General features: G+C 39.7%; 3 protein-coding genes across 6 annotated transcripts; all 3 read right to left on the reverse strand.

The window, feature by feature from the left end:
• Positions 1-375: 375 nt before the first annotated feature.
• Positions 376-6,145, reverse strand: LOC148344372 (transmembrane protein 248). Of its 3 annotated transcripts, none has more exons than XM_088297355.1 (7): positions 5,760-6,145; positions 4,428-4,604; positions 1,254-1,518; positions 1,076-1,169; positions 851-992; positions 632-772; positions 376-539 (listed from the first exon to the last, which is right to left on the reverse strand). In XM_088297355.1, exons 2-7 carry the CDS (start codon positions 4,587-4,589, stop codon positions 519-521), a joined length of 825 nt encoding a protein of 274 aa, XP_088153481.1. In that variant the 5' UTR covers positions 4,590-4,604; positions 5,760-6,145; the 3' UTR covers positions 376-518. The 3 variants fall into 3 exon arrangements, with proteins under 3 accessions (XP_088153481.1, XP_088153480.1, XP_088153482.1); XM_088297354.1 differs by having other exon boundaries at positions 5,742-6,145; XM_088297356.1 differs by lacking the exon at positions 5,760-6,145 and adding an exon at positions 5,539-5,559.
• A 340-nt stretch (positions 6,146-6,485) lies between these two features.
• plbd2 (phospholipase B domain containing 2) lies at positions 6,486-11,081 on the reverse strand. The gene is made up of 12 exons (XM_088297357.1): positions 10,841-11,081; positions 10,655-10,748; positions 10,401-10,559; positions 9,129-9,229; positions 8,825-9,039; positions 8,583-8,677; positions 7,967-8,127; positions 7,756-7,851; positions 7,616-7,687; positions 7,363-7,515; positions 7,124-7,286; positions 6,486-7,042 (listed from the first exon to the last, which is right to left on the reverse strand). The coding sequence occupies exons 1-12, from the start codon at positions 11,044-11,046 to the stop codon at positions 6,872-6,874; spliced, it is 1,686 nt and encodes a 561-aa protein (XP_088153483.1). The 5' UTR covers positions 11,047-11,081; the 3' UTR covers positions 6,486-6,871.
• A 2,113-nt stretch (positions 11,082-13,194) lies between these two features.
• On the reverse strand, positions 13,195-19,712 carry rbm19 (RNA binding motif protein 19). Of its 2 annotated transcripts, XM_088297359.1 has the most exons (24): positions 19,547-19,712; positions 19,279-19,461; positions 19,083-19,196; positions 18,923-18,958; positions 18,146-18,377; positions 17,676-17,944; positions 17,537-17,596; positions 17,361-17,439; positions 17,170-17,241; positions 16,888-17,094; positions 16,669-16,799; positions 16,453-16,580; positions 16,282-16,378; positions 16,057-16,167; positions 15,779-15,979; positions 15,630-15,699; positions 15,397-15,545; positions 15,257-15,317; positions 15,066-15,145; positions 14,920-14,975; positions 14,299-14,415; positions 14,098-14,203; positions 13,875-13,995; positions 13,195-13,796 (listed from the first exon to the last, which is right to left on the reverse strand). In XM_088297359.1, the coding sequence occupies exons 1-24, from the start codon at positions 19,709-19,711 to the stop codon at positions 13,714-13,716; spliced, it is 2,928 nt and encodes a 975-aa protein (XP_088153485.1). In that variant the 5' UTR covers position 19,712; the 3' UTR covers positions 13,195-13,713. The 2 variants fall into 2 exon arrangements, with proteins under 2 accessions (XP_088153485.1, XP_088153484.1); XM_088297358.1 differs by having other exon boundaries at positions 15,397-15,699.
• Positions 19,713-19,808: the final 96 nt, after the last annotated feature.

The following is a 19,808-nucleotide window of genomic DNA, read 5'->3' on the forward strand; positions in this document are numbered from 1 at the left end:
AATGGTGATCCTTACAGGGGTTCCTTACCATTTCAACTAAAAAACCTATCATCATCATCATGTCATGTCATTATCCACACCGCTTATCCTGTACAGGGTCGCGGGAGGGTGCTGGTGCCTATCCCAGCTGACTACGGGCGAAAGTTATTATTATTATTATTATTATTATTATCACAATCAACATGCATTTCTCAAGGAAACCATAAAAAATAAAAATCTAATTTTAAAAAATGTTATTGACACGAAACAAAAATAAAGATCTTATTTGTGGCTATAATTCATTACAGTCCAAGTTGGGCGTGACCTAATATGAAATGACTTGCAATAACAGCCTTGTTTGCCATTTGGTGTCGGCATATAATAAGAATTACAATAACAAATTAAAAATCTTTAATTTTACAGCTTTAGTTCAAATCTGTCATTGCATAAAACATTTTCATTAGGATCCCACCGGACAAAAGGGTAGCTTTTCTCACTGCCTTGGAGTATATCTTTCAATATTCAGTTGATGAAATGGTTCAATTCTCAATCAAAGGTTCCTGCAACAGACAATAACAATGATGGCGTTAAGAATCAAAACTATGTTAGACACACTTCACAACTGAACTATAATAGAAGAAATAGCATTTACATTATGAAAATCCAGGTCCTTCCTCTGGTAGTTTCGTGTCTTTGAATGTGACAGGCAAGCAGCAAAACAAAATATTAAACAAACTCCTATTAGACACATACTGACTTCTATCAGACGTCGCACTGCCACCCACTGCTCTTCCTAGAGGTAACAAAAACAAATTGCAAGTTGATGTGTTACTTGGCAGAGCACATTATTTATGTTTCATCCATGTGGTACCTTGGTTAACATGATAGTGAGAGTAGGGTCATTCCTGGCGAGAAGACCATAACAGGCTTGTGAGGCTGGTGGTGGCTGGTCTATTGCCTGCACGTGGACAGGTGAATGGATGTTGCCCGATGCAGGACACTCAGGGGGAAGTCTACATACAAACATAACGCATAATTGTGTGGCATCTTCATACTTGTAGGTTCAAAATACACACTTGAGTACAGCCAAACTTACCGGCTCATAGGAAAGCGAGCGGTTGAAGCTGTTAGAGTGAGGCAGGTGTAGGTATCGTTTTCACAATGGATGTTTACATTCACAATCTCATTTCCTAAAGAGAAAAAACAAGAACGCAACATTAACAATACAACACTCTTTTTTACCGCAAATTAAAGTGCTCAAATGCAATACCAACCCCCAAGATGCAACTGACTGGCTGTCAAGGTTGTGAAAAGGTCAACATCTTTTGGAAGGCCGTGGCTGGTTGTAACAGTCAGAGGAACCTTGAGATGCAAACTTGTGACATGTGAGAGCTGCGGTGTCAAGTCAGGTGAATCATCTCGGGTTCTTTTCTGTTCTGTAAGTGGAGACGGGCCAAGAGACTCCGGGTCATCTGAACTCCAGTTGGTTTTAACACACAGATGGAAGTGTGCTAACGCCGAGAGGAGATGGTTCCAGTCCTGAGAGACAAAACAGCATTTGTCATAAATATAATACTGTAACTGTGGGAGCCGAAATACAGTGCAGTTTCCTTCTAGCTCAAACAGTATGTTATTCCTGTTATGTTGTCAAGTTTTACAAGACAGCATTTTTTCAAAAAAAAATTTCAAAGAACAATACATTTTCATTAGGCAAGTATATTTTTTTGCACTATTCCATGTTGCGACACTGTGGCCGTTTGGTTAGCATGTCCGCCTCACAGTGCAGTGTTCGTGGGTTTGATTCCAGCTCCGTGCCCGGGTTTTCTCCGGTTTCCTCCCACATTCCAAAGACATGCATGGTAGGTTAATGGGACACTTTAAATTGGCCCAAGGTGGGAGTGTGGGTGCGAGTGGTTGTTCATCTTTGTGTGCCCTACGATTGGCTGGCAACTAATTCAGGGTGTACTCCGCCTACTGCCCGAAGACAGCTGGGATAGGCTCCAGCATGCCCGTGAAAAGTGGATGGATAATGGATAATAAATAGATAATGGATGGTAGGGCTGGGCGATAAACCGAAAATTTACCGTTACCGAAATTTATTACAATGACCGAAATCATTTTGCCCATGTCGGTAAATTCGGTGTTTAAAAAAAAAAAGAAAAGCCTTTTCTGTCTGTAGCAATGTTCATGCCACTTTAAAACGACTACAGCGGGTCTAGTCACGTGACTCCACCCTTCTGAACAAGAAAGAAAACAGACGACGCCGTCGTAGCTGGCGATTCAAATCCAGAAGCTTTTTACCACCCACAACACAACCATGCTGTGCTGAAAGTTCAAAGTGAGAAGCAAGGTTCGACAAGTGACAACAGCCCATTAACGGAGGCGACACCATACGAGTGAACGTCTGGATGCAATAGCCTAGCACACAGCTAAAGATTTAGCTCCTCTACGGGATTTATACGCTTCATGAAAGCCGTATTTCCCGATATGGACTACATCGGGCCGGGAGCTTAGACATGTCAGGCATTTTGCATCTACATCCGACTTGTGGTCGGGTCGCAACATGGATCCCTGATTGAGCCTGACTGTGCATTACATAGATGACAAGTGGCGACTGCGCACCAGAATACTCGAGACGGCACATTTTCCCAGATGATGCACACTTGTTTATTTGGCTTGCATTGACATTTTCTTTCATTTCGCATTTTTTTATTTGCCATTATTTACATCATTAGAGCATCTTGGCGCAATCTATTTGCAGAAAAAGATTTTGCAAGAGTTACCCTTTTTCTTTGTGACATTGTTCAAGTCATGCAAAGCAAGCTATTTGGAATGTTTATACAAATGATTTTTGTACTTTTATTTTTCATTGAAAGTAATGTGTACCAGTTGGTCAATAAAAAAAGCAGTCAATATGCATTTCCTCCATTTATTTTGATTTTAGTCCACGGGGGGAATTTATTGTGCATTTATCGTTATCGAGGTAAAATTGGTCAATTTCTCGCGATATTGATTTGAGGTCATATCGCCCAGCCCTAATGGATGGATATTCTATGTAAACCAAATACCTCCTATAATCTTTTGTTCCGTGTGACTGTGAGGATAAGAAAGTAGACTTTGTTTCTTTCTCCCTGATATTGTTTCATCACTTTGCAGTGAGACCAAGCAAGACGTCTGCGGGTCGTCAGTCAAACGAGGCATGCAATAGCTGCCTGTTCATGTCTATACAGTATGTGACCTCGCCTAGGAAGGTAACTTGTACGATTATGAACGGACGATCAGTATCTGCAAAAATATTGAAACTCAGCTTTATGCAAATGTTGCTATAATTTCTACAATGGCTAAATCTGACAAAGAAGTATTTGTATGAAGTATTGACATCTGCAATAATCTCAGTGGATAAGTGGCTCACCAAACAATGTCTTCTCCTAAATTCCAAGAAAACTGTCTGTGTGGTATTCTCAAAAGTGTCCAAAAGTGTTATCAAGTTCAAATATATTACTAAAAGGTGAGGAGCTCCATTTTGCACATGAATTCAAATGTCTTAATGTCTCCCTTTACTGACATTTAACATGCTAAAAAATTTATGTAAAACTGTACATACAAATCTTAATAATTTTAGACAAATGAGATTGTTACTCGCTGAAAGGGTTGTCAAATGTTTCTTCACTGTATGATTTTTCTTTCCTTCCAGAATATTCTATCACCAACTGGTCACTAGCAATCTTAAATACACTAAATACATTTTAAATGGAATCTCTTTGAAAAAGTACCACAAAGACAAACCACCTTCAGTATTCAGGTTTTGTCAGTCTGGAATGAGATTCCAACTCCATTAAGAGACGATATTCACACTAATTTTAAAGTAAAGTTAATATGTGTCCTCTGTCCACTCATTATTTTTTGTTAGTCATTGGTATGTCAATTTTCAACTTCTTTTATGTGTTGCTTTTTTTTTGCTATATTTTCTCTAGTGTTGTTTTTATTGTAATGTTGCTTCTTCTAACCTGCCAGAGACTGCAGATGGAAAGAAGCCGTTGGCTAATTCTGGCATATTAAAATGAGTTTGGTTTACGTGTTGGTGTTTTTACCCCCGTTTGTGTCTTTACTTTGTATTTTACTCTGTACAGCGTCCTTGAGTGCCTTGCTCAAAGGAACCTTGACAGTGCTCAGTGCTTTACCATCAACATCCATTCTGCACCAATCTTCATTTCCGAGTGTTTGCATCAGTGTTCAACAACACGCGACTAATTGTGGAGCACAGAAAAACAATACAGTGCCACGTCATTTTTTTCAGTACTTCAGTTCTTAAAATGATCTTGAATGAAGTGAAGTGCACAATACAATTGCATGCCATGTCATCCTGCTAGTCATGCTGATTCCAACTTGCACTTTGTATTAATTATCCCATTCCCCTCCAAAGGCAAGACAAATAGAGCAGTCCTTACCTTTACTGTGTCAGGATCGGGCAACGTGTGATTATTGCTGAAAGAAGTGAGGCAGATAAACGAAATAGCCAGCGTGAGGAGACACAGGAAAAACGTCACAGCAGGCGGGTTCTGGGACATGTAATCTCTTAAATTGGAAAGCGGCTGCCAAGATGCCATCATCGAACACAATTAAACCTGAAATGAAACAAACAAGAAACACAGGTCTATAATGTCCAGTTAAATATGAGTGACCATATCATATGTTAATTGTGGTTCCATGTATTTGTGAAGAAAAGGAGAGAGGACATTATAAACTATCACTGTTGCATGCCTGCCCCCTCTGCTTCGATGAGTAGTAGAAGCATTGGGTTGTTAACATTCACAGAGATAACTTTGTAGTAACAGAGAGCAACAAAGTTTGAATTTTCTTCCCAGTGATGTAACAATGCAGCAGTCAACCCAACAAGGTCGCTGTTTGTTGACGCAAGAACTCCCAATGCCGTCATTTTAACAGCTCTCAAGCTTCATGTGTTTTTACTCTGTTTAAACAGGTTAAACATGCTCCTGGTCTTTTAATGTCTCCTGTCTCTATGTCTGTTGTTCCCACGGTGCCATTTTATTATATTACAAAATATAAAAAACACCTTATTCCTGTGGTGGGTTTCCAGAATAACCACTTGTCAGCGGCGGCATTGATTTTGGAGAAAAGTCACCATGCTAAATAAAACAAACTGTTAAACAGGAGGGCGGCACGGTGGCCCGACTGGTTAGCACGATGGCCTCACAATGCGGAGGTCGTGGATTTGATTCTGGCTCCGGCCTTGCTGTGTGGAGTTTGCATGTTCTCCCCAGGCCTGCATGGGTTTCCTCACACATTCCAAAAAACATGCATGGCAGGTTGATTGGACACCCTAAATTGACCCTAGGTATGAGTGTGAGCGTGGATGGTTGTTCGCCTCTCTGTGCCCTGCTATTGGCTGGCAACCAGTTCAGGGTGACCCCCGCCTTCTGCCCAAAAACAGCTGGGATAAGGACACAGTCCAAGGTGTTAGTATTATCTTATAGTAAAATAATGGCTGTTAGATACAACAGAGGGGACAACCGTCGGGAGAAACACGACATCCCACACCTGTCTGCCTCAGAGGGGGACGGACAGGAATCTGTGGACTGGTGGTCCTTGGAAAAGGGGAGGAGCACACAGTGCATCATTTACATTAAAAAACGACAACCAATTGGCACTAAAATTTGTCTCCGCTTATGCCCATATACTTCAACATTTGCAAAAAGGCTAGCAAAAAATCGCCACAGTATTTGGGATTTTATGGGCATTACCTTACTCTCCATATGCACCTCACTCTCCATATGTGCGCACTCAAGCTTAATGTCTAAACTTCCCGGTCAAAGAAAAATGAAGGCTGTGGTAGATCCAGGTGGTTTTAAAATTCGGATAGTCCTGATGTTAAAAAAAAGGAGCGGTCCCAGTTCTTTTTGAGTCGGTTAAGGTAAAGGGCCGGGTCACCAACGGTGCGCTTCGCTATAGTCTACCCCGAACTGGAAGCTCCAGTGCCTTAATGCATAGATCGCGGAAGTGCTGCGTGCATGCAGTCCTTGGAGTTTTTAAAAATCCACACGACTTCCACAAGGAGTTCATAAAGTTCAGGTCCTGGGTTGACAACGACGACGCGAGCGTTTTTTTTACGACACTTCACTGGATTACGGCTGGAACTCGTTAGGCTACTGAACCACGTGAGCTGGAGGAACGAGACCGTGACGTCACGTGTTTACCAGTGCGCTCTGCGCTGTCAGTTGCAGCCACAGTACACATTGGGCCATTGTAAAATATTGGGCAATTATATTTCAAGTTTATCTCTTAAAATTTCAGAAGGGTGAGGGAGAGTCGGAAGTAGGGCACTTTGAATGTTGTTGCTTGAGTGTATACAGTTTACCCCACCAACAAAATGCATTCCCAGGATAACTCACAAAAATGTTCATATTTTCATTTTAAACATATTTCCTGCTCTGAGCATCTTTTGAAGTGATTGGTGATTTAGAATTCAGGGTAAATAGAGACTGATCTTAATTCACAAATCAAATGAGTTTATTTAGAAAATGGTTCCCCCCCCCCAAAATGACATAAGCACATTACGATTACTAAAATAAAAACAATACTGATGTACACGTTCATTTAGAGTAAATAATTCAAACATGATCAGACATACATAATGCTACAAACTGATTTTACAATAGTGTAGGCTCTAAATGAGTTGTGCTTTATATGCCCTCACATTCAAATCTCCCTTCTTTACGTTTATTGTGCAATAGATCCACAAAATAATCTTTGTGCAGAAGAGAATTGACATAATGAGCAATTTGAGAAACCATTTAGATTTAGTATTATTTCCCTTTGTCAAAACCTCCACTGCTCTTCCAGCCCACCGTGTTTATTTAAGGCATTATTGCAATCAAAGTGTCCAGGTGACTTTAACAGGCTTAAATGCCCAAATATCAGGTTGACCCATGTGCAGCAGGTCTTTGTATGGAGACAGGCTCCATTGGAAGGGGGGAAGCTGGTCCCAAGTTGGCCCACTTACAGCCAGCATCTCATACCGACGAAACATTCCATAGGAAGTTATCTGCACAAAACAGACATCGTGCATCAGTGTATTTCAGGTAGGGCCAATGAATGGTTTCATAGAATGTGAAATGACAAATACCTTCATGTCGGTTCCTCCATGGGACCGTTGCCGTAAAGCGCCGAATGGATAAGTGCCGTTTTCTGGATTTAGGTCTGAGCGAGCCGAGATGGCGTTCTCTCCATTCTCAGGTGGATTGCAGTCTTGGCACCGTGACAAGGGGTCTTCTTTGAAGTTATTATATCTAAACAGACAATAATATGAAAATGTAGGAAAAATGACAATGCATCGAAAGGCACAAATAGTTTCATCGTTCAGACCTCATGAGGCGCATCATGGAGGCAACGTCTGTAACAGTTTTCTGGTCTCTCTTGAATATCTGAGCCCGGGGATTCTGGTCCAGCGAGAACCACGAGCCAAACTTTTTCACCAGCTCATTGCAGCCACTCGCATTAAATATGTCCTCATAGTACCTTCCGCCACAGATGGTAATGAAAAAAAAATGTAAAAAAAAAATAGAAGTTGCAAACATGGGCAGGTCATATGCTGTAAATATTGTGGCTCAATACTTACGGTATGTTGTAACTTGCCCAGTATCCTTTCTGAAGTAATTCTTCAGTTTTATCCGTGAATATAATTTGACCTCTGTAATAGTACAGGAGAGGAATATCTTACAGTATTTTTACAAGAAACAAAAAGTTTAATAGACTTACGGGATCTGCTCCAACACGACAAACAAGTCTTGCATAATGTTGGTAGTGCCTGGAATGAAGTTGTTATAATCCACAATCATCCACTGATTGTTGTACCTGAAAAGCATGCATTGGCCAAATTAAAAAGTAAAAGCTTTATTTTATTCTTAATCAAGACAAGCGTATATCTGAAATTCACAATCTAAGCATTTAAATAATGCTTTAAACCTACGTGCCACTGTTGTACTTGCTGAATACCTCTGCCCAGGCTTTGGCAGTCACTGCCAGACGATTAGCCACAATATTCCTGAGCCATTCCATCACCGTGCCTGTAGGTTGAACGAACTTCCACAAAGCAGGATTGCTGTTTCCAATAGTGGTTTCCAGGGTAACCTGTAGCCACATGATCAATAAGTAATTCAAACACTCGTCTATTTTTGGCGAAACATTTCCTTGTTAAAAGGAAAGCCGAGGCAAAAAAAAAAATCTTTACAATAATATGCTCAATGCGGCCACACTAGTTTAAACACTGTATTCAGATTAATATCATATTTGTGGAATATGAATTAAGGAGTTTTTAAATTTTTAGACCATCTCAAGAGGCGACCATTTTGCAATTTGCAGTTGACTGAAAACAACATCACGGTAGTTCAGGGCTCAGGTAACAACCAATCACGACTCACCTGTTTTCTGAGCTTAATCGTGAGATGTTCACAAGCTGAGCTGTGATTGGTCGTCACATAGAATAACATGATTGTAAAGAACATTTTTTTAACTTGACGTCCCCTTAAATCATTATTGTGCAAAAGGATAAACATTGCATCATGACCACTAATAAAAACTCTTACCAAGCCACTACTGAGAATATAAAAGTCATCTCCAGAAAAAATAGATCCAGGGTAGGAGGAGAATGCCTGGATCTGTCCAGGGAGGATAAGATTGTCTGGGGACAAAATTAATAAAGTGATTCTGTAAACTTAAACAACATTTCATATTGTAATGTTGGCTTGTCGACCTTAAAAACATGAGTAACTTTTCTGAATGCAAACACATAATAGAGTATAATATATTACAAGAATCATGAAAGTACCTAAGGGGGAAACTTTGAAGGCAAATGAGTATTTCTTCATGATGCGCAACATCGACTGGTAGGTGCCCCAGGTGTCATGTGACACCAGTAAATCCTTGTTGTTTGGCAGCAGCTTAATGAGAGCAGAGCAAGAGCCGGATCCTAGTGGTCGAGTCAAACAGGATTTATTCAAAGCTGACTCCAAGTCCTCCAGATCTCCGCCCATTTGGAAGAGTCTGGTAATCATAATAAGAATATAAGTCTGGGCAATTTAATTTGGTGGGTATTTTGTTTGATGTGTTTTATGCAAATCACTTCTACTTACATGAAACCAAATGGGTTAAAGGTTATTTGGCTGGAAGGAAATGACAGTTGTTCATTGTAACTGTCCTCCAGACCTTTGAGCTGAAGAAGAGCCAAGCGAACCTGTCATCCAAAATAAAACAGTAATTTAAAAGGCAAGGCAAGCCAACTTAATTTATATAGCAGATCATACACAAGACAACTCAATGTGCTTCAAAAAAGCAAAGACACAACACCTAAAAGCATTCAACAACGGTGAAGATCCAGAAGAAAAGCAGAAAAAAAATAGCATCGTACAAAAATAATGAAATTAATGTACATTGACAACACTAGAAAGACATTAACAGAAAACTTTTAAAAGACTTCAAAGTAAAGAAATAAAAGTAGTAAACTAAAATAACAAAGGAAAAAATGTCTAGTTTCTTTGTCAAATATATGGGGACATTTTTTTAACCTGGATTTAAAAGCATTTACATTTGAGGTTGACAGTTTATTCAATTTTTGTGCAGCATAAAAGCTAAATGTTGCTCAGTTGATTAAACAACACTTTCTTGAAACGGGAAGGTTTGAGATAGGTCTATAATTTGCTTACAAGGCGACATCCAGTTCTCTTTTTAGAAGAGGTTTGAATAGCTTTCACAATAGTTTTAAAAACGTCAGATGGTATTGAGTCAAGACAGCTAGTTGATGGTTTAAACTGCCGAACCAAATCTGTTGTAGGTTTTTTATTAATTTTTTCACAGTAATTAAATTATTCCTGGATGATAGGCTCCAGCACCCACGCGACCCTTGTGAGGAAAAGCAGATTAGATAATGTATGGATGGATTTTATGTCCTGCATTTGTAAATTTGCTGGTTTTTGATGATGTTTGACCTAATGGATTGTCCTTTTTTTGCAAAGAAGCAGGGAAATAATTAAGTGCTTTTGTCTAACTTTTACTAACTCTTGGTTAAAGTTACAAAGATAGAACAAAGATATCATCTGTAGTTTGTGCAGGTCGAAATGAACTCGGAGTTTAGTTTTTTTCCAATTACGGTCTTTATTAGAGCCTTATTTATTTACTGTGATTCATCTTTTGAAACTCTTCTCACACAAGCAAAGCAACAATGTTACATGATAATTAACAATAATTATGAATAATTAATAAATCTTAAAATGTCAGAAACTGAAAAAACTCTTTAATAATAACGAAAATGTGACTGTTAATAAAAAATATTTATTTGTATTTTAATTTTTTACACGTTTAACCGGACACAATGCTACATTTATTCACATTAAAGACTTTCAACGTACCTGGTACCAGTAAGGTGAATTTGGCTCCTTCTCAATTTGCTCCTGAATCCACTGCAGGTTGACAGTGATGAACGTCTTAAGGCGATCACAGTAACCAAAATCTCTTGAGAAGGGTCCACAGTAACCCATGAGAGTGTTCATCCAGTGCTTGTAGATAAGCTAAAGACAGAAATACCGATAAGAAAATAAAACATATCATCTTGGAAGGCCCAGTGCAACCAAGCAAGGGTAGTTTAGCGTGTTTAGAGGCTGACCTGAGATGTGACTGCAGCCTCGACGGCTCCAGCAGCATACGCCTGGATGCTGTCATTGTACTGACTGCTCGTAGTCACCTCCAAAAAACCCCATCTGGTGTGATGTAAACACATTGGATTTAAAGAATGCTGAACAAAGTATGTCATGAAGTTAAATTAAGCATTAAATCCTTGTTATCGACTTACCCTGAAGTTTGAATGTCGTCGGTGAAGTTAGCCCACGCCACAAAATCTTCTCTGTAACCCTCCAGGAGAGACAATTGCCCCGTGACTTTGTTAATAACCACCGATTGAACTTCAGCTCCAACAAAGTTACTAAATAAAACACAACTAACAGTAAAAACGAAGGTAAACCTAAACAATGAAGCCATCTCTTCCGAGTGGTAGGCCATGAGTTCAAGAATGAGTCACATGATATGAGGGAATCGTCACATGATCACAGCCGAGTTTTTTTTTTTTTAAGAAGACAAATACAAAATAAAAGCGAAGTATACAACACAACTCAATAATACAAAAGTCAATGGGAAAAAAGCAAGCAAATAAATAGATAAATAAACAGATAACGATATAACAGGATTCTGATTTTTTCCACACATCATCAAATTGGTTTGGATGTTTCTAGGGGAGTTAGAGACAGGAAATAATGGTAGTTGTTTGTAAATAAATAAATAAATAAATAAATGAATGAATGAATGAATGAATGAATAAAAAAAGATAAAATAAAATAAATAAGTAAATAAATTGGACTGTTGCCAGAGAATTATTACCCTTGTATGTGAAATTTTGCCTGCAGCAGAATAAGATCTATTACAAAGTTTTTGTATTTTTTTTACTAATGATTTGAGAAGTATCCCAAGAGTATTTGTTAATAGGGTAAGATGATTTATTTTTACATGGATGTCTATATTTGTATAGATCTATTTGATTTCTTATTTAGGGGGACTATTTTTAAGGAATTGTATTGGCGGAGGGATATTGATTGTTAGGAAATAGAGTGTGACAATAGTGCAGTTTAAATGTCATATGCAATTTAGTAGAGATACATTTTGTCAGATTTTTCCAGAAGTTTTCAGGGAATTGGAAATGCCTAAATAGATACAATACAATACAATACAATATAATGAGAAACTGTTTCAGGCTGCACAGAATGAGCAAGATAAGTTAATGTCTTTCTTGAACGTTTTCATTTATCAGATACATTTTGGGTAGGATTTTAAGAGATTTCCTTGACTTTATTAGTAAGAATTTATTTGTTTGGCAAAAGCCAGACTTTTCCAGAGGAATCTATTTTTTTTTTTTGTTTAAATGCGCCCGATAAGAAATTATGTAAGGTTTTGCCACAATGTTATTTTGAAATAGTATTGCTCTATTGCGGCCTGAAACAGATTTTGCCACACACTGCCTGTTTTCTGTGGATGACCACGGCAACAAAGGGAATGAAAGGTATTGTCACACAGCGTTGAAAAAGCAATATATTGCTTTATTGCCAAGCTTCGTGGGTCATTTGCCGACCGTCAGCAGTAAACTGAGCGACTATATTGCACTATGTTCATCAAAAGTGGTCCCATCCAGATCTGATGGGGCAATTCAAAATAAAAGTCACCTGAAATATGCTTATTTCACTGTCATCACCCCTGATTTTAAAAATTCATTAAAAATGATCATTTAGCTATCGTGATACTTGACCAGGTCTGCAGGACACTAAAACACCCCAGACGTCCACCAAAAGTTGTCCCATCCAAACTTGATGTGGCATATCAAAATTAAAGTCACCAGAAACATGCTTATTTCTCTATCATCACATCACTCATTTAATGAAATTAGTTTGGTTGGATACCTAGGGTGGCGTAGTGCGCCCCAGTAATGGTGTAGTTGTGGGATACCGAAAACTGAATTTCTCATGATTTATTTTTTTTAAAATCAGGGGTCATGTCTCGGTGCAATCCCGAGAGAGTTTACATCCCCCCGTGGTGAATTCATGGTTTCTTATTCGCAGAGAAGTTGGTAAATAACACATTTTTAAATCCAAACCACTAACGTGCATGCATTAGTTGGTTTCGCTTTTATTTTGAAGGTGACCAACGGCACTTGGTGTCGGCGAATTACCGTAATGTACTGCGATGCCCAATGTTAAAAATCGCAGCGGCGGCTGGCTTGACTTTGTCTTTTGCGTGTGGAGGTTGGTCTGACCGCAGGTAGCTGGACGACCCCCCTTTGAAATGCTTTCATTAAAAGTATGGTATGAAAAGTGCGACAAAGCTTCAGCAAACGGTCTCTAGCACCTCCCATTGGATGATTGGGGAAATCACAAATTTTATTTTAGGGATTTGATAGAGTAAATGAATGAAGAAAGATGGCAGCATTGGGGTCAAATTCTGATATGGAGAGAACAAAAGTACAAATAATATTCAGAGGTTTTTCTGAATGTTAGTAACATAATATCAAACACTTTTCTGAGCATTTAGACAAGAGCCACCAAAGTACCATTGTTACTGCAATGAAAACTATTATTTGTATTACTACTATTATCCTAGGTGAGCTACGAGTCGACCATCTTTATTAGCCGTTTCAGTATCTTCACATTAGTGGTAAAAGGAAGATAAAAATACATTAAAAATAAAACAGTTTCAACTCGATTTGCATGTTCGACAACAGCAAACAGGGCCATGTTTTTTTTTTATTTAAAACATTCTATACAAAACATCTGTATTATGAAAAAAATCTTTAAATAAAACATAGTTCAACATGTTTTCTGCAGCTTCTCATACGAGAGCACGACTGTTCAATGTGTAGTTCTTAACACCCGTCGGTAATGAAGGTTTTTTTCAGTACTTGATTCCTTCCTGACTAACATAATTATTGATGATGGTAGCCATTACATGTAATCAATTAAAATGCCTTAATCACACAACAACCAGATCACCTGGCATACGTGACTCAACATTATCTCAACAGGCTCCAAATGTACTAGGATTCAAACTCGCAACCTTCAGCTAGTGACAACGGATGATTAAACCTCTCAATTCCTTTTGGCTTAAATATAGGCAACAGCATCAGTTTCAGTCCTCCACATCATCTGGAGTTTCCATCTTTTCCAGAATTGCTCCCAGCACCTCTGCCTTTCGTTGCTTTTTGCTGGCCACTAATATTGAAAATAAATGAGAAAGGTTATAAGAATGATCCCCTTGATTGCACTTTTCAAGTACTTCGAATAATTTACCGTGAAAATGTTCAGCTGTTTTCCGTCGTAGTGACTCCACAGTTTCTTCTGTATCAGCCCATTCCAGCACAAGACGTCTCCCGTAAAGATGGGTGCTGTGGCACAAGGCGGAAAATGCTTTCTGGAAATAAAGACGAGTACATCTTTATTCATAGCGCATGGTCATTTCAACCGGTGACCATGCGAGAGGTTTTTAACACAAATGCAACGTGTTTGGCCGAACCTTGGCATCCTGCTTGGTGACAAAGTCAATGAAGCCAAAACCTCTATGATTCCCGGTACCTGCTGCTTTCTTTGGAATACGGACTGTCTTCAGCTCTCCAAATGTACTAAGATAGCCAACAGAAGAATTAGTGGATCAATGCTTTGCCCGTTTACAAAGTGAGTCACATTCAGTAGCTGTGTGCGTGTGTGAGGCTGCTACCAGAAGAGTTCTCGAATTTCCTTGACCCTGGCTTGGAATGGGATGTTTCGCACAAGGATCTTTGATCCCGTTTGCTTCTTCGCCACCTGCTTTTTCTTGCGTGACACTTCAGGAGTCCTGCGACAATGGAAGACACCAACATTAATACTCAACTGTGGGAGCAATAATTGTAAAATAAATACATAAAAAATATTAATAAAAACTAAGCATGATTAGGCTGACTAATTTTCTCCTAGGGACTGGTTCATCATACAGGTTTTAGATGCGTATTTTTAACCTAATGAAAGCTCCATGACCTGTGGTTGAGACCAAAGTTTCTGACACAAAGCGGTACATTTTGTACAAGAAGGAACATTTCTCCTTTGTCTATGCTTCATTTTTCATTTCTTACTTTGCCCAAAAGCTGCATTTTCTGACTCAACTGTCAAAATGTTTCAGAAGGTTTAATAAAGCAAAATTTCAATCGTGGACAAGTTATTTTAGTGACCGTTTTTATGGAGCAAAAGGGTAACAACTATTCTGTCTACATCAAGCTTGTGGACGCTATAAGGGAATGCCATATAACAGCTGGTGTCAAAATCAGTTCCTGGGTCCCCACTTTTAGGCACTTTAAAGTCTTACCTTATAGCTCTCTCAGAAATCTTCAGCTCTAAGCTATGTTCATCAACTTTGCAGTGCTGGTGGAAGTGCAAAAAAAAAAAGTCATGTGACCTACAGATGAGGCGATAGCAAGTTTTAAACAACAGCAAGGAAACAAATCCAGATACCTGGAGTTGTCGCAAGGCTTTCTGTGCTGACTCAGTGGTTTGATACTGAACAAAACCATAGCCCATTGACAGCATTTTGCCTGTAAGTCAAAGCAAGTCTTAATTTAAAATCAAAACTGATAAACCAAAATAAATCAGTTATGTTTTTGCATTCAATTACTACTAAATGTGCATTCTTTGGTCATGAATACCTGTTTTGTCTTTTTTCTTAGCGATTGTGCATGACTTCACCTTGCCACACTTGGTGAAAGTCTAAGAGAAAAGGGCAAATAAGCACCAATTAAAAACACTGACATAAGTTTCTCCATTATTCTGAGTTACAAAAGTATACCTTTTGAAGTGTTTCCTCTGTTGTACTGAAATTAAGATTCTTGACGAAAAGAGTGGAACCTGGAACAGGTTCTTCCTCCTCCTCTTCTTCATCGTCATCTTTTTCGTCCGTATGTTGCTTCTTCACCTCACCCACAACCTTTGCTTTCACTTGGTAAAACCGATCCATACATTTAGCGTTCATTTGAAAATAGTAATAAGGGTCTTCATGGGAGAGCAAGTGTGATATCATACCTGGTGCCGGTTTCGCTGCAACAAACACCCCCACAGGCGCCCACTCCAAATACAGAGGCACGTGATGGAACTGTGGCACAGAAACACGCCCAATACGTTTTGGTCTTCTCCACATGTTACACACGTAGAAAAACGGGGGTTAAACGCACCTTGCTGTAAGCCAATCTAGTAAACGCTCGCTTCGCTTCAGTGGGCTCCAGGAACTCGATGATGGCGGTGAGGCCGGAGGGCGGCAGCAGCACTCGCCCCAAAGAGCCATGAGGGGAGAAGAGCTCCTCCAGCTCTGACGCGGTCACTCCGGCTGGGAGGTTCTTCACCAAGATCACAGTTGTGCTCCTCTCTGCAGCGGCCTACACACCAGACAAAGCAACTTAAGTTTGTTAAGAAAGGTGACTTCTGTTTAGTGGGTGCTGAAGTCAAAACATACCTGACTAAAGGAATCCAAACTCACGCCACTGTCTAGTAGAAATTGGCGAGTCTCTTGGACAATCTGGGTCTCCCCCAGAGCCATTCGGACAGCAACACTTTCTTTTGTCTCCTGTAGAGACAATGACAAAAAGAGCAATAAAATAAAAAATAAGTTAAGCATGACTTAGGTTTAAAAGTCAAGTATGATGAGGATTATAGTGAAAAACAGGATGAACTACATTACATGGTCCAAGACTTTGCTTTTTGTGGTGTTATATTTTTCCGCAATGGCATCGGCGACTGCACTTGTGCCAAGAAAGAGTGCATTCCAATTGTGTGAACTAAAAAAAAAAAGAATTCAATCAAAGGACAGCAAAACAAGAGAGCAGAAGAACTTTAATAGGAAGGTGTTTACCTGGAACTAGAAGCTTTGTTTTTTGCATCCTTTTGACGTTTATAAGACGAGGAGCCGGGACCACCTGCTTCTGAAGATTCCATTTTTTCTTTCTTTACTGTGGACGGGAGCAGGTGAAGCATTCGGCCCTGAGGAAGGAACAAAATAGATATGTTGACCTTATTCTAGAGTGCAGGCTCAAACATTCAAGAGAAGGTAAGACCATGTCAAACATACCTGAAATATGTGCCCGTCCAGCTGGGCCAAAGCTGCCACAGCATTCTCTGGAATCATGTACGTTATGAAAGCAAAACCTTTCGATCTCTTTGTGAGATTGTCAATGGGGAAGAGAACCTCTGCTAAAGGACCTACAATAATGCAGAGGAGGATTATTACTTTTGCCATGACGAGCTTCAATTGGAATGTATGCATCTATCTTTCAGATATTTAACTCGCCAGGTTTAGAAAATAGCTCTTTGATTTCGTCTTCTGTGCATGTGTAAGGGAGGTTTCGGACAAAGAGCCGTCCTGATTCTGCAACATCCTCCTCCTCTTCATCCTCCTTCAGTTTTCTGGTGAAGTTTCTGTCAATTGCTTTGTCGCTTCGGTCCATCCTGTTCCATCCAGATGCCTCAACACGGAATATCTCAATGTAGCGCCCTCCTAAAGACACAAAGGCGCAAGAAACTCTCGCATAAGAGGCTCTCACTATTTCACACCATGAGGTAGAGCTCCCACCTATATAGTCTTTGTTCTTCTTCAAGGCCTTTTCAACCTCTTCTGCAGAGTGAAGATCTACATATACGTAGCCTAAAACACACACAAAACCTTTATGCTGAGATTTGTGCATTTAAAAGCCAAAGACAACAAAACAAACAAGTCAAACAGTGTGTACAGCAAACAAAAAAAAAATGCTTCCGGTATAATACCTGTTCTGTTGCCACTTTCATTTCGTCCAATTCTGACGGCAGCAGGCTTCTGTGGCGTCATGAATTCTCTAATTTGATGCTATTTTCATAAACAGACAACATCATGTGATGAATTTCAAGTGCCAAAATGTATTGTTTCCCCCAACCATAAACCTTCACAACCAAAGTCCAGTCACCTCTTTGACGTTGAACGGGACTCCTCTCAGTTTAACCGTGAACTCTGTTGTTGGTTCCATCTGAAACAAAAACAGGGTAAACTGAGCAATAAAACAAATAATGTAAATGTTTTAAGTGTAAGTTGGACTGATTAGTTACCTCTTGCCTTGTCTTTTTCTTGGCTTTTTCCTGCTTCTTCTCCTCAGAGGGTGCCGAGGTCTTCATCTTGACAGTGTGATCTCGGTCCCCACTTTCGTAAGCGCTGTCGTTGAGCTGTGCAGGCCCACCTTCCTCTTCCTCTTTATCTCCTTGTAGCTCATCTTCCATCTTGTCGCTTTCATCCATGGTGTCCTTAGTTCGTACCACCTTTGAGCGCAGATACTCCATATCTGACAAGTTGGACTTCAGAGCTTCTTTTGTGGCGGTGCCTGTAAAACATATCACCACTACTTTACCACACTGCCTATTGGTGGCTATATGAATTACTTTACAAAGTAGCCCACACGTATGGAGGCAGTTGAGGAATTGTGTTGATAAGATTTGAGATGTGCTATGTTTTGTCCAAGTTTAATGCAACCACTCAATAAGACGGGATAGCGTTCATCTTAAAGTTTTTCACCGTTACTTACAGTCATCGTCACTGTCCTCTTCCTCTTCGTTGTCTTCTTTTTCCTCAAATTCATCATCCGACTGGTCAGAGTCAAAGTTGAGGTAATCATCGGCAGCCAGCTTCTTCTTGCTCTTTGCCTTGGCGCCGTCATGGTCGACGGCCTGCTGCACTGTATCATTCACCCATGTCGGCACTTGGCATCGATTCTGATGCACTGACAGGAACTCCTTGAACTCCTCAACCCCCTCGAGCTGATGCACACAATAGATATAGACAGGTTAAGTTTGGAAATAAAGCGTACGTGGTGTTGCTGTGGTTTAGGACACTTCCAGTGTATCCACATGACTTGCTTGAAATTCATTTATTCTACAAATTGAACATTCCATTCATTAATGCATTCACCAGACACATGAGATACACCTTTCCAGTCCAGTCTAACACTGATTTTCTATACCACTTATCCTCACCTGTATAATGGGTGAGCACTCAGATCCAATGCAAAAGATGTAAATAAGAGCTTGTGCCTTCATAACTGGCATGGCATGGTTTAGATTTCCACTGGGGTATTCATTACACATAGATGTGAGTAGAATTAATGTTGCAGCTCAGATTGGTGTACAACAGCAATGTATAGTGTTGACAGGCATTTTTATTAGATTTTGGTTATTTATCTCTTGTATTAGATCTAACTGATTGTCCTCATGCACCTATTGACGTGACCACTGAATGGAGAATTAATAGAATTTAACAGATGAGTCAACACCCCACAATTAAAAAAAAATAGAATGCAACTCACATTTTTCAGTGCACTGGTGGTATTTTCCCCCTTCTCCTGAGAACACATGTAATTGCAAAATATGACAATACAGTACAGTCTAGAATACAATATTTCAAAGCAACAATTCTACTTTTCCTTCCATTATTGTTTCTGTTGATGGATACAATGAATTGCCCACCATTTTAGTAGCAGCTTTGGTCTGTGCGGCTGGTTTGTCTGGTTCATAGATCTGAGTGTGTTTGCTCCAGGCCTTTGCTTTAGTGGGGTCACCAAATGCCTTACACATCTCCACCTGCAAAGGAGCACACAAGTCACACACCAGCGGCCGTGGAAACATCGTTTGTGAAGCTGACAACAAGCTCACAAGAACATACCGTCACTCTGGAAGTATCCACGAAGCTCTTGTTAAAATGATTCAACGCGGTATTTGCGTCTTCCTCGCTTTTGAACCCGACAAAGCCAAATTTGCGGAACTTGCCGTCCTTGGTGAATTTGAGGGTGCAGTCGGTCACGGTCCCAAAGGCCGAAAACATCCCTCGGAACCGCTCCTCTTTCATCTGCACAAGTTACGTGCAAGTTGACTGATAACCGTACACAATATTCAGTTGTCCTTTTTTCCACCCACCCAGGCTTATTACTTACCCCATTTGGGAGGTTTTTAACGATGAGTCTCGACATATTTTCGGGTCTGTAAACTCTCAAATGAAGAAAAATCTTTGATTTTTGATATTTGTCAACAAACGAGCATGGGCAACATCCTAGGTCGCCATATTGAGTGGTCTTCTTCTTCGTCGCTTTATTTGACATACGTTGCGAAGACCGCTACCTACTGGAGGTGAGCGTGTACTTAAAATACTTATTAAACATAAAACAAAACTTAAAAAAAACAATTAAAAAAAAATAA

Source organism: Idiotropiscis lumnitzeri, chromosome 1 (genome assembly GCF_059441095.1).
Source record: "Idiotropiscis lumnitzeri isolate Australia: NSW breed Sydney's pygmy pipehorse chromosome 1, RoL_Ilum_1.0, whole genome shotgun sequence".
In the NCBI taxonomy this organism is placed as follows: domain Eukaryota; kingdom Metazoa; phylum Chordata; class Actinopteri; order Syngnathiformes; family Syngnathidae; genus Idiotropiscis; species Idiotropiscis lumnitzeri.